This window comes from Physella acuta, unplaced genomic scaffold (genome assembly GCF_028476545.2).
Source record: "Physella acuta isolate Inbredline_101_S28 unplaced genomic scaffold, ASM2847654v3 ptg000834l, whole genome shotgun sequence".
NCBI lineage: Eukaryota > Metazoa > Mollusca > Gastropoda > Physidae > Physella > Physella acuta.
This window is the reverse complement of record NW_026732352.1, coordinates 116,263-131,000: the sequence shown is the minus strand read 5'-3', so window position 1 is coordinate 131,000 and position 14,738 is coordinate 116,263. Positions and strand designations below refer to the sequence as shown.

General features: G+C 31.6%; 1 protein-coding gene across 3 annotated transcripts; it reads left to right on the top strand.

Annotated features, from left to right (window-relative positions):
* Positions 1 to 1,057: 1,057 nt before the first annotated feature.
* On the top strand, positions 1,058 to 12,002 carry LOC131951874 (phosphatidylinositol 3,4,5-trisphosphate 3-phosphatase and dual-specificity protein phosphatase PTEN). Of its 3 annotated transcripts, none has more exons than XM_059314282.1 (11): positions 1,058 to 1,238; positions 2,423 to 2,633; positions 2,868 to 2,952; positions 3,211 to 3,255; positions 3,580 to 3,754; positions 5,216 to 5,323; positions 5,422 to 5,563; positions 5,945 to 6,120; positions 6,966 to 7,154; positions 7,418 to 7,861; positions 8,524 to 12,002. In XM_059314282.1, exons 2-11 carry the CDS (start codon positions 2,555 to 2,557, stop codon positions 8,533 to 8,535), a joined length of 1,455 nt encoding a protein of 484 aa, XP_059170265.1. In that variant the 5' UTR covers positions 1,058 to 1,238; positions 2,423 to 2,554; the 3' UTR covers positions 8,536 to 12,002. The 3 variants fall into 3 exon arrangements, with proteins under 3 accessions (XP_059170265.1, XP_059170264.1, XP_059170266.1); XM_059314281.1 differs by having other exon boundaries at positions 8,375 to 12,002; XM_059314283.1 differs by lacking the exon at positions 1,058 to 1,238 and adding an exon at positions 1,396 to 1,480 and having other exon boundaries at positions 8,375 to 12,002.
* Positions 12,003 to 14,738: the final 2,736 nt, after the last annotated feature.

The following is a 14,738-nucleotide window of genomic DNA, read 5'->3' as shown; positions in this document are numbered from 1 at the left end:
CCCCCCCCCCCCCCCCACTCCAACTCAAGACCTGCGCCCAACGTCCAACCTCCCGCGGATGTAAATAGATCTAGATATAGATCTACGTAAAAATTAACCGCATCTGAAATTTATTGACAACAAAGAAAAGAAAACAAATTCTAAAATAATAAAAATATTAAGCAGTGCTCGAAATTGTTCTATAAATTCTACTTTTCGTTGTTGTGCCCTTTTTCGCCGGATGCCATACACCATGTTTATTTTGCTTTAGTTAAGGTTAATCGGTTCCTGTCCATTGTCATGAGTACACGCCGGGGGCTTTTAAGGTCATAAACGAGCAATCCGGGTTTGCGGTTGCACTTTTTTTTCTTTTTAACACAGTGCTATTTTCTTAGCCCGTCGGGTTTCAGAACACACGCCAGCCTACGCAGTCAAAAACTCACATAAAATAAACAAACACAATATAATAGTGCTAGTTAAACAAAACATAATTTGTTGCTGTTTTTTAGTTTAGCTGGCACTTGACCTGGTAAATTGTTGTATTGCATCACCTTATGTGTAGAGTGTAGATCTTGATCTAGATTTCTACTTCAAATTCAATCGCGCTGGTAAACATGATTATTCGGTCCTCTCAAAAATTATTTTTAAAAATTATGCCTAGATCTAGATTCTCCATGTGTTAATTAATATTGTATTTTTAAAATCTTGTAAATAGAGTGGGTAAGGGTTTAAATCTTTAAAACTCTAATGTTTCTACTTTCTGATCCTTATATTTATAAAAGTATAGATCTAGATTCTTAAGATCTAGATCTAGATCTAGTAGGCTTAGTTAGACCCTTAGATTCTAGATCTACATTCTACACGCTATGCTACACAGTAGGCCTAACTTTATAAAAATATAAAACACACTAAACTTGCTTTTTAAAAAATATTTTGCAACTTGTGGCTGTTTTCAAAATATATAGATCTAGATAAAGCTATATAACCAATATTCTTCCTTTTAATTTTAAAGTCAATATCTGCTCAAAATTACTCAGCTAAAGGTTATCATGACATGAAAAAAACCTAAGCAGAACAAGGCAGGGGTAATATGCGGTCACTAGGTCAGCCAAGTAGTGACCTATATAGGCTTGAGTTCCTCATAGGAGGCTACCGGAAGTGTGTTGTGGTATAAGCAGGAATGACAACTAATGCGCATTGATACATGCACATATTCATTCGAATGAAAGATTCGTGAAATAGACTTTCTTGTGTTACAGGTAAAAACACATTTGTGATTTTTTTTACTTTACACAGTTTACAATTAAAACCCACATATTGAATAGGTTAAAACATAAAATCATTATTAAGTCTACGAGACGATTATTTTTCACCATTGGGTGTAGAGATCTACTTATTTTCAGTGGTAGATCTAGTTCTATCTACATTCTACATTGTTCAAGGAAGATAATCGTGCTGAGCTAGTCCTCTATTTCCTTTGGTTCTGTTAAAAGCATTTTAAGTAGGCCTAAGTAAAATTAATGATCAATAAAATTAAAAAAAGAAAGAAGCACATTCGACGTTGACAATAATTGTTGAATAAAACTGGTATTAATAAAATATTTTATAAGCTTGTGTTCAATTTAATGTGCTAATGTTAATGCCTAGGCCAGGACTTAAACTAGTGATTTAGAATTTAGAACAGCTAGAAGAAAAGAATAAAAGAATAATAATAATAATATATTATTATTATTATATTGACTCAGATCTAGATCTAGTTCTAGATCTAGATCTAAGACCTAGAGATCTAGAAAATCAGAGATTTAGAATTTCAATTTAGATTGTTAGACCTAGGCCTACTCTACTTACTTAACTACTTAATATTGTAATTTTAAAATAAAATCTCTAGAGTAGTCTAGAGCTAGACCATATCACTGTGTGAACTAGTGTGAAGTGTGTGACTGCATCTAATAAACTGTGTGATTAACTCAATATTGAATATTGACTGTAACTTTAAAAAAAAAAATAACTGTAGGGCCGAGTGTAGTTAGGGCCTCGAGCCCAGATCTAGATATAGAATATAGATCTAAGGACTGCTCAGAAACTTCAGTTGTGTGAGTTAGATCTAGATCTAGATTTAGTTAGTCAGTGATGTGTGTGTTAATAGAACTAACAGTTAGCACTGAGGCCAACAGTTTGGGCTTAATCCTAGCTAGTCTCATATTAAGTGTAGGTAAAGTTCATCAAGTAAGTAGGCCTAGTTAGACCTAAATAACAAGTAGACCTACTAATTAAAGAATACTAAACTAAAGATGAGTAATTTTAGATATAGAAAATAAGCCACTTTTTAAAAATACCTAATATACCTTAGTAGAATGCTTTTTTTTAAATTATTTGAATTCTTGATTATATATTTACACTTTAATTATAAAGTTTAACTTTAAAAAAAACTTTTTTTTTTCAGATATCATCTAAAGCAAAGCTCAAGATCTGCTTCAAACATGGTGTAGCTGGGTCACTATGCAGTCAATAGGAACATAATATTTTTGCCCATCTTTTTTTTTTGTTAGTTTTTCTAATTAAAGTTTACACAAGAATGGCAAACAGATTAAAAGGCTTAGTAAGTCGCAATAAAAGGCGCCTCAAAGAAGATGGTTTTGACTTGGACCTTACTTGTATCCTTTTTTTTAAATTTCTATTAAAATTTAAATGCATCATGAAACGGCAAAAATTATTTTTTCCACCAACTTAATTTTCTGCTGGTACATCAGAGAATTTAATTCTACTTTATAAAAATTCTACAACTGTAATCATAAAGATCTTGTAACAGTTGATTTTCAGTTTTGGATATTACAATGAAACCTTAATTACGAATCAACATATTGAATGCTTGACTTAACGCTATTCAGATATTACCCCCAACATCATTGCAATGGGTTTCCCTGCAGAGAAACTTGAAGGGTACTACAGGAATAACATGGATGATGTCATCAGGTATAATATTTTGTTACTTTGAGACGCTCAGAGGTGAAAGTAAGTAATTTAATGGACTTTCATTCAATCACTATGATAGCAGTAAAATATGCTGGTTCAATAACAATAAACTATTCCATGAAACCAGAAAGTTAATTGGCCACACAGTCACACACCCAAGTAGCAAATGATTGACACTACTGTTTTTATGTGAATGCTGTAGTAAATAATATTATTTCACTATTCTTAAGCCTGTGGCTGTTTCTTCTCTTCCTCCAGGTTTTTAGAGTCCAAACACAAAGATCACTACAAAGTGTATAATTTGTAAGTACTTTTTAAAACATTATTTTTTTACTGTTGCTTTCAGGTAACAGTGTTCAACAATGTTCATATATTGCCTTCTGTATTAATCACTTGTTTAGGAATCATAGTTTTTGCATTTGCTGTAAAAGTCAGTTTTCCGCATATATGCATTTGACCAACTCATCATTTTAGTTTATGATAGTTTTAAATGAAAAAAGTTTTTAAAAATTATTTATAAAAGAGGCGCTTAAAATATTTTTTCTAAAAATATCCTGACTATTATTTTATTATTAAATAATTGTACTAACTTTACACAATTGCATCTTTTAAATTTTTTCATTTTAGGTGTTCGGAGAGGAGTTATGATCCAATTAGATTTCATAACCGTGTTGCCTATTACCCGTTTGATGACCACAACCCACCTAGACTAGAGCTAATCAAACCCTTTTGTGAGGATCTAGACAAGTGGTTATCTTTGCATACTGATAATGTTGCAGCTATACATTGTAAGGCAGGAAAGGTAATGTTTATTATTAATGAAAAATAATTAGCCATTTTCTTCATACAAAATTTCTGTAGTAGCACTATAAAGTTGTATCTTTAAACTGAGGCATTACGTAGCAGTTACTACATTACTTTCTTCTTTATTAACCGGTTCTTGTGACTAATGTAGTGGTTTATATCACAGTAAATAAATTTGTTATGGTAACTTGCATTGCAAATTCTAGCAATTTTAACTGAGAATTGTTATAAAACATTACTCTATACCACCCCTTAATGGATCATACAAATGGGTACTGTGTTTCTTTCTGGCATTACTCTGGGGGTTGGACTAAATAGAAAAAATATTACATTTAAGTTGAAAAAAATATACTTGCCCCACCCCTGAGCCAAATCTCTGGAAAAAAAATCCCTGCTTGTTTAGCTTATTATTTAAAAATAAAGATTTGTTTTATATAGGTTAGATGTGGTAGAGGGTCAGTGTTTTTGGACCTTATTTTCTTGTTTCTTTTTGTTGCAAAAATGTAGCTGGTTAGATAGGTTGGATGCATACGTTAACACAACTGGTTTATATAATCTTCCTTTCTTTTCAACACAGTAAAGGTCTTTACAAATGTTTGCTTTGATGCAACAATCCATTTTTCTCTAAAATGATGCAATCCCTTTTTATTTAAAAATACACATTGGCATATGTGTGTATTGGGGAGGGGAGTGTAAATTTATTCCTGGATCTGGTATATTATATTGTGATATGTTATATGTGGTAAAAAAGACGTAAACGTCCCATTTTGTATTATATAAGGATTAGCTTCAGACTTATTCCAGATTAGAATTTTTGTCCCTGCTTGACCAGGATATAAACATGTAGTTTGTGGTCTATCACTTGGAGGTTGTACTACAAGACTTTAGTGCTAAATGTCACTAGATGGCATAAGCAGATGCATCCAATTCTACATCCTCATTGCTCATGGCCTAGATTCTGTTACCTACTTTTCCGATGACTTTTGTTCAGTATACTTGATACCACTTGAAGTGGCCCTCCCTCTTCCTTATTTGATCCAATTGTCAAGTTTTTCTTTCCTTGATCACAGTGATTCATGAACTCATTATATTAAACAGCTGGAGAAAAAAAATTCTTACTGAGCATTGTCACATTTTTATTATTATTACAGTTTCTAAAGATTGATAAATGGATGATAGATTTGAAAATACATTTGTCTTAGATCTGTGTACTGTGTAATTGAAGAGCTTATCACAAGTTTAAGTCCCTCATAATTTTTTCTTTTCTCAATATCCATCAAAACAAGGTGGTAAAAAAATATCTTGTAATATTAATAACCCATTTAAAATAAAGCTATCACTTTTGGTTGACAACTAAGAGATAAGTAGGCATATTTTTGCAAGTTTACATTTTTTAATGGTTCTCTAACTATTCTTTTGGAGTCCCTTATCAAATAAATTCATACTTTTTCTTCATCAGGGTAGAACAGGTGTCATGATTTGTGCCTATATGTTGCATAGACAGCGGTTTAGAGATCCTGATGCTGCATTAAGACATTACGGTGCTACAAGAACAAGGGATGAGAAGGTAAATGTCTGCTAGAGCATTGCTCAGTTACAAGGTGTTATTCTTCGCAGGTGTGATAAGCTTATAACATAGTTTAATAATATTTATTTTTTCTCAAGGGCGTGACCATTCCTAGTCAGCGACGTTATGTATTGTACTATGCTGAACTACTTAAGCCAGGTGTGTCCTACAGACAGGTCAGCTTATTACTGAAGGGGGTAAAATTTGAGACCATCCCTATGTTCAACAGTGGCTCATGCAGTGAGTATCAGTTTATTCAACAGATGATATCAATATAAGTATAAGCACTTTTTCTAGCGGTAGAGAGCTGGACTGCTAACCCGTAAGTCTCGAGCTTGAATCCAGGTTCAAGTCCGTAGACCATCCCTGAGTCCACCCAACTCTGATGGGTACCTAACTCATGTTAGGGAAAGTAAAGGCGGCTAGGCATAGTGCTTACCACACTATCTCTTCATATGCCGAGGTCACAGAAACAAGTGAACTCTACTTCACTTGCCCCTTAGCCCGTCAGGTTTGAAAGGGAAACTTACTTTACTTTTATAAGCACTTTTTCAACTGGTGATTGATTGTATAGGATTTTCTGATTCTTGAGGTTAACTGATTTTTTTTTCCCATGACCAGTGCCATTCTATGAGGTGTCCCAGCTCAAGGTGAAGGTCTACACATCCCCAGTATTTGATGGTGTTAAAAGGGAGCAAAAAAGTTTCCTCATGCCTGTGATGCACTCAAGTCATTCTGTCCCCATATGCGGTGACATCAAAATAGAATTTTTTAATAAGTCAAAAATTAACAAACGAGTAAGTGGTTTTCAATATTTTTTTTTAGACTTCTTTAAATTTCTCATGGTTTTTTAATTTAGTCTAACTCTGGTTTGGCTCATCTTTTAGATACATTTTTTCTCCCTTTTGGATAGTGTGGTGAGGGAAGGGTAGAGATGTTATGTGTGTGTATATATATATATATATATATATATATATATATATATATATATATATATATATATATATATATATATATATATATATATATATATATATATATATATATATATATATATATATATATATATATATATATATATATATATGTATATATATATGTATGTATATATATATATATGTATATATATATGTATGTATATATATATGTATATATATATATATATGTATATATATATATATATATATGTATATATATATATATATATATGTATATATATATACATACACACACACACATATACATAGTTATATATCACTGTAATGGTCTGTTTGACCAATGTCTAGCTGACCTAAGCTAATTCTTAGCTTCTACCTTTTCTCCTTTTCTACCTTTTTGACCCTTATCTAACATTGCTTCATCACAGGTGGCCTCAAACATATGTAATATATTCACAGTTAAGTTTTATTCCAGCTCAACTGGCTGACATTTCTTACCCCTGTATACTTTATAGGATCTTTAGTTAGTTGGTCAAGAAAATATGTTGGTTGTTCAACGCATATGGTTTACATATTTATGGTTCAGTCAAAAACCCATATGTTTGCCAGCATGCCTTACCGCTGTAATCAGACTGTTTGTAGGTAGTATACATATAATTATATTCTTTATTGTGGTCTGATCTAAGCCAAAGTTTTTGTTGTAGGAAAAAATGTTCCACTTCTGGTTCAACACATTTTTTGTGACTGATCGTGAGAGAGTGCAGCAGAATGGTAGTGTCAGCAATGGTTCAGGTGAAGAGCCTGCTGAATATTTATCTCTCACCTTGCCAAAGTCTGAACTTGATCGGGCTAACAAAGATAAATCACATAAATTGTTTAGTCCTAATTTTAAGGTAAGAAATACTTTTTTTTATTATGACTGAATAAATAGCTTTTTTTTTTAATATTAATATTCTTTTTGTTAGAATTTAATTTAAAAAAAAAAATCTTAAATCACTCAATGAGTTTCTTAGTTTCAAAGTTTATAATTTTGTAATATCAATGGTTGAACATTTATTGTTAAAAGATAAGTAAGGCGTTTTGATGTCAGCTTAGAGATAGTTTGTGTTTAGTAGAAACGAATGTTTCAATGTGAATGCATACTGTTAATTTTTAGGTGAAAGTACTCTTTGAAGCCATGCAAGAGAACAGCAACTTAGAGAGAAGTAAAAGTGCAGATGACATGTTGAACACAGACAAGTATTGTAAGACTGGACCAACCCACACCGCCACACAGCCCAACCTGCTGCATCCATTCAACTCATCCAGTAGATGGACGTCCTCCGCGTCCCCCATCACATCGCCCCAGACTCCTCCGCTTCCTTCGCACATCAAAAACAAACACAGCACCAGTGACCATTCGCTGCAAGACAAATATATGATGCTGCACCCAGCAGATGGTGGCGCCAGGCCAATATTTACAGTGGATCAGGATCCAGAAACAGCTTCTATAACAGGCAGCACAGAGGCCATGTCCCTGGGGTGCAGTGACAGTGAGATTCAGGATGACTTGTCCGACACAGAGTCTGAAAATGAGTGGGAGGACTGTGAGATCACACAGGTATGACCCCAGCTAAATATATCTCTCTTTATTTTTCATGTGGTGTTGTTTGTTTTGGGAAGTAGACATGTGGACCTTGAACTGGATAAAAGACATTGCACAACTCACGTCTGTAATGTTTGAAATGAATTCCTATTAAAGTAGTTGTCCTTGTGATTGAAATTTACATTAAATTTACATTTACCCTTTTAGAAACCAACCTGTAACTCTTTGATATATATTTTTTAAGTTTGAAAAAATACAACTCAACATTGAAAAAAAATTAACATTTCATTGATAATATTTTAGGCAGCCTTATCATTGACTTTTATTTTCCTTAATTTCCATCTGTGAATTATTACATAAATGGGCACATCTATTAACAGTTTTGTTTTTAATTTGACTCAAGTTTTATCCCAGTAGTTAGACATGGATGGTTATTGGTTAAAACTTAATGGATAAATAACTGCCTGCTCTAGTTTGTAAATTAAAACAAGTTATCATATGTCATAAGTGTTATACTTCATTTCACAGATTTCAAAGTGAGAAAATAAACTGATAAAATGTAATGCAGTTATAAAGGTTAAATGAGATTGTTTTTTTTTATAAATATCTACACATTATTTAAGATGTTTTAATCTTTGAAAGTCTTAAACTCTAGTTTTTTAAACTACTTACTGCAGGTTTGCGGCTGATGTATCTAGTGAGGTATGAATGTTTTTTGTTTATATGTAAATATACTCATTTTTGTAAGTCTGTCATAACTTGATGTGCCTTGAATGGCAGATTACTATTAATGACACCAAGTCCTAGTTGTGCTTAATGAAATTTGAGTCAAGCTATATTTGCCTTAAGAAATGTTAAGATATCCAGTTTTGTGGAGCACTATTTAAACATTCTATACAGTGTTTTGTCTTCCATTGGCTAATATGAGATACTGGATTTTGATAGGCTTTTAATCTTGTAAAGTGGTTTTAAGTTTTTAACAGTCAGTTACAAATAGTAATTGGCTTTGTTTAATGTCGTTTATTGTTTTGTACATTTCTTTTTCTTTCTTTCTTTCTTTTAAATCATCCCATGTGTAAATATTTGCCTTTGTGCAGAAATCTTTTTATTTTCAAGTTGATTGTACACCATTTCAAATGCAAGCATGTATTCAACATGTCACATTTATTTTCATTGTTATTGTTGAACAAAACTAGTTAAGATCTTCATTACTTCAAGATTGTGAGCTTCAATTTTTGTTGTTGTATTTGCCAAGTCACTACTTTAACTGTAACCTTTTTGTATATTTATTTCTGCTTATGATCTTAGCTTTCTTTAAAATTTTGTTGCTGATCTTAGTCCTCTTTTTTTTCATTTCCTCTAAGGATAAATTACTTAGTCGGTACATGTATGTATTCATCATAGCCATATAGTTCAAATGTTTCAATTCTATTTTTTTAACATAATATTTATAATAGGTCATAAAGTTATTTATGATCTCTTAATAGGAAATTAAATTAGATAATCAATTAAAAAATTTAACAATCTCTTGTCGGTAGTATAATCTTTTAAAATTTTTTTTACGGATTTTAGTTTATTTTAAATCTTGTTTTCTACTTAAAAAACTCACTTTTAAAATGCTAAATTAAATACTTTTATAATATTAAGAAATACAAAAATTTATTCTACTGTTTCTTAAAGTTAAGTTGTAATAATTCAAATGGGAAATTCATAGTGAAAAAGCCCAATATAATTGAACAAGTATATTATGTTATATCTTGTAAGTTATGGAATGCTAAAAGCTTTTTGTTGTAATTTTCACCTGCTTTAAGTTATTTAACTCTCCAGTGTAATGTTGATGTTTATACAATGCTGCTGCTAACTACCTGAACTGTGGAGTGAGGATATTTTTAGTCAGACTCTGTGGTTCTGCTTATACATTTTTTAAATCATTTATCTTAGTGAAGTAGAAATCTACTTGCTTCCTAGTCACCTTCCTAAAGGCTTTTTATTTTGTTGTCAAAAATCTACATTTGCCATAGATAAAAAATCTGAATTGAGTACTAGTAAAAAGAAAACAGTTGTGTGGAACTATTCTATATGTCGTTTCCCCAGAATCAGACTGTTCTAATTTCACTTTTATTAAATTTTCACAACAAAGCTTTAAAGAATTGTTCTACTAAACATTTCCGTATTAAGAGCTTCATGAAATTGGATTGATGAAGTTTAATGATGGTAAGAGTTTGAAGAGATTTTAAGCAAAACTATATAATTCTAGAAAAATAAAGAAAAAATTGGAGTTAAAAAAGCCTGGTTCTGGGGAAGCCATGTGTTATTTAAGCAGGAGCCTTGCATATTTTTCTGACCAATGTTATGATATGATCTGAAAGTGAAATAGCCGACCAGATGAGTTATGTTAAAAATCTGTGTAATAAATTCTTGTCAGCTGTACCTGCTCACAGGTGTTATGCTCTGGCTCAGTCAGTTGTTCACTGGTGTTAGGCTCTGGCTCAGTCAGTTGTTCACTGGTGTTAGGCTCTGGCTCAGTCAGTTGTTCACTGGTGTTAGGCTCTGGCTCAGTCAGTTGTTCACTGGTGTTAGGCTCTGGCTCAGTCAGTTCTCCACTGGTGTTAGGCTCTGGCTCAGTCAGTTGTTCACTGAGGTTTTTATGTCAATCATTTAAAAGTTGAAATTGACTTCATGAATGAAATAAATATTGAAAATGTTATTGTGCAGCTTCAATATCTGTATATTATGCTAATAATTAAATTTAATCAAAGTATTCACTTAACTGATGTAGAGTTGCACCGTAATATCTTGTAAGTTGTGTAGAGGTTTGTAAAAATAGCTGTTTTTTTTTGTATATATGAATATAGTTTAAAGAGAATCAAATATATATATATATATATAATACATCGGCATATCTTTTGATGCTTCTGCATCCTGTTGCAGAAGTATGAGCCTTCTTTATGGAGTGCACAACCTTTCTCAGAATATAATACTGTGTTATTTTATTTATTTGAGGAGAAAAAAAAACAATACAAAATTTTAATTAAACAGAAGTATTAATTTACCCTCCGTGGTTTTGGCAGTATATTTGTTTAAATTAACTTGTAAGGCTACTAACATTTGTTAAAAAATGATATGTAACAAGATGTCCTACATTCTCTGTGTTTAGACTTTTTATCCAATGCATCATGTTGTTTGTTGCAAGATGATTGTCTCAGGAAAAAAAAAACAACAAAAGACAAGGTTTAGATATTGTAAAAAATATTGTTTATTTCTTATAGTAACATGTTCAGTTTTTTTTATTATTACAGACACACATTGTTGTAATCTTACTTAAATTGACATTTTAAAAAAATATCCTTTTTAATCCACTTTATAGTGACATATTTTGGTGCTTAATATTCTAAAATGAGATTATAAACTTTTTGAAAAATTGTTACAAAATTATCTTTTTCCTGAAAATGAAAATTTTATGGCCTATTTAGAAAAAATTAATTACTAATAAAAAATCAGTTTGACAATGTTTATTTAGCTTCCTCTATTAGTCAATGATTTCTTAAGATCTTAATTAACTGCTATTGATTTAAAACTAGCTAATAGCCTGGGTGGTTTGGAATGGTCACAAAAAACAACAATAAGCAACAATATTAGTGTAGTTAACCTCTGTGCCTATACATAATCAACAACAATGGATGATGACCCTCTGTGTTTTTGATATTATTCTATGTACACTTTTTCCGCCATATATTTGAAAGACTATAGAATGGTACAACTGGTTGACTGTTGTCATGTATGTCTAGCCATTCATGTGGTTAAGAATGTTTGTTATTCAAAAAGATATTTATCCAAAAGTCAGCTGTTTTGTTTTCATTACTGTTTTTTTTTCTCATACGTTTTTTTTTATCCCTGTTGTTTGTAGCTTTAAACATATATTAATTTTTATGACTAGTCCTTATTGAAATGTTTTCTGTTGTAACTTGAAACTAAAAACTTATAGAAATTATGAAGCATATTTACTTTTCATTACTACAAAATGTCATGAAAAAGAAATACATTTCATATAATTTATCAAGAAAAGTTATACAAATGATTTTAATAAAATTGATTTTTTTAAAGTCCCATTAATATTTGTAATTACAAATAATAGTCCTGGATAATCAATGGGGGGGGGGGGGGGGATTAGGTAGTTGCAGACTTGAGATTCTTTGTTGCAGCAAGGATCCACTATATAGATGTAGTTGCTAGATGATAGTCCTTCATCAGAAAGCAGTAGATGTAGTTGCTACATAATAGCCCTTCATCAGAAAGCCGTAAGTCTGCAGTATGTGGTAAATAAAGCTGCCCATACTTGTTCTCTTACGTGTATGATCAAGCTCCCACTCTAAATGGTCATTCAACAAAAGGAATTTGATGTCATGTGATTCTAGTTCTTATATGTATGTCTGAGATCCACTTAAAACAGTCATTGACAGTAGTTTTTTTTTTATCATGGACACAACAGTTGGTCAGGTGTGACTCACTATCTTACACTTACATTAACAGTAGGAGAGAAAAAGCAGCATCTATTGATTTCTAAAAAGAAAAATATCAAAAAAAAAAAATGGAATTAATAAGTACTTCATTGAACCAGTTTAGTAATATTTGTGTGTGATCCAATTATTTATATTACTGGCTGCCAGCACAATGTTTACAAACTGTATTTAAATCTGTTACAGTCACACCTGCCATACGCAACCCTATGGATGTTAATGTTATTAGCCAGGAAAATTTCAACTCCCATCGCTTGTGTACTTGTTGCTTGTTTTCTACTCTCACAACTTTATTTCTGCTAAACGAGTTTCATGGTGGGTTTAATTTTTTGTGACCAAAAGAAATTAATTAAAAAACAAATTTTAGATTCTGTCCATGACAATGTTTTGACTGTTGGTAGTGATGGCTGTTTGTGTTACAGTGTTAGCTTGTGTTTTGTGATATCATAACTACAGGGATACAGAACAACAGATGTGTATATAGCGATTCTTTTTTTGTTGTTAAATGTTAGAATCAGCCATGATTAAAAATATTTATTCATTCGTGTTCACCCCTAGGCTTTAAATGGAATGTCCATGCTATAATTGACTTGTGTATATTTACATTGAAGTAATTTTCAGTATTTTTGGATATGTTTATTATTGATACATGCTTGTATTTTTTCATGAACAATGGTTTGTAAATTAAAATGGCATCTTTCTGTTATCTTAAAAATAATTTAACTAGCTTCACCAGTTGTGTAATGCATATTGTTATTTTAGTTACCTAAATAATGTCTGTAAATACAAAATAGCCTTCATTGATGTTGGAATTTTAAATCACATGTTAATTGATTTATACTGAGAAAAATCTAAGTAAACGTAACTATAAGCACAGCACACATTGTGAGAATTATATGTATCATTTAATTATTTGTAAGAATCAGTGAAGACAGTTTCACTAGTGTGCTAGATATTATTACTGTATGTAAAGCAATAATATTGATACAGTGTAGAAAATCATAACATAAAATTTAAATAAAAGCTTCCGGGAAAGTGTTTAAAATATTTTTTAGGTAAGTGGCTGTCCATAAATGATGACACCCGTTTAGGGAGGGAGCAGGGGAGATTATGACTTCCTGATCTGTAGGGGAAAGGGGGGTGGGGAGTGGGTTACATGGAATGCTATTTAGCACTTGCTTTGTATTGCTAAAAATAATTCTTGCTAGATATTTTCAACAATTGCTAAATATTAAACAGTTTTAACAAATGTTGTAATTATTTTTTAGCAAGTAAAATAAATTTTTCTTGTGGATAAAACTGGTGTGGGGATTTTTGCTGAAATAATGGTGCTAAACCTGCTCTTTGTGATTATAACTTAAGTGAAATTATGGAGCGTCTAAAGTGTAATTGAGTAGGGGGGAAATGGCTGAGGAGAAAGGAATTGCGTATCACACATGGATGGCCACTAACTACTGTGAATGAAAAGTAAATTTTGACAATTCTTTTTCATTAAAATTTTCAGTGTTAAGTTGTAGTTTTGATAGCTGTATTTTGATACAGCTAAACAATAGAAAATAGCTCACTTAAAAATGTATCAGGACTTCCATTAGTAGAGTTGTATTTTCTTCCCCAACAATAATGTAAACAGCCAGGATATATAAATTAAGCCACATTTATTTGTTCTCACAGTCACCAACCATACTCATTTATTTCTTATCATGTTAATTTTTTTTTTATCAAAACATTGTATGTTTGTCATAGTTAATTTTGTAGCATTTGTTTAAGAATAAAGCTATTTTTAATATTACTCAAATGTGCAGAATTAATAAAATTCTAAATTATTTTAAGTGTTTGTTATTTTATTATCAATTTAAACTCTCAAGCCAGATACAGAAAAAGTACTATGCAGCTAAACAAACCCATATGTGGTAATAGTAACTAATGATTGAAAGCAGGGTTTGGGACTGATATACCATCATTGCTTTAGGAATATGTAGGGAAGGCTAATAAATTGACAAGCACTAAATCATAGTTGGGATGGCATGGTCTAACGGTAGAGCACTAGACTGCTAACAAATACGTTTTTAATTCAAATCAAGTTCATGTCAGTAGAATGTCCCTGAGTCCACCAAGTTCTGATGGGTACCTAACTCATGTTAAGGAAAGTAAAGGCTGCTGGGCATATTGCTGACCACACTATCTCTTCATATGCCAAGGTCACAGAAACAGTCATGGACAGTTAGGCTCGAAAAGGGAACCCGTAACTAAATAATATAGTGGTATCAGGTACATTGCTTACATTATTGTTTATGAACAAATAAATGCATGGCCAAGTGGTTAGAGCAATCCATTGCTAACACTAAAGAAATTTAACTTCTTATCTATAAGTATAA

Excerpts from the sequence above, each read along its gene's own strand:
- LOC131951874 (XM_059314282.1), top strand. The coding sequence starts at position 2,555 with ATGGCAAACAGATTAAAAGGCTTAGTAAGTCGCAATAAAAGGCGCCTC. Across the intron at positions 2,953-3,210 it reads AACATGGATGATGTCATCAG|GTTTTTAGAGTCCAAACACA; the intron begins GTATAATATTTT and ends CTCTTCCTCCAG. Across the intron at positions 5,324-5,421 it reads CAAGAACAAGGGATGAGAAG|GGCGTGACCATTCCTAGTCA; the intron begins GTAAATGTCTGC and ends TTTTTTCTCAAG.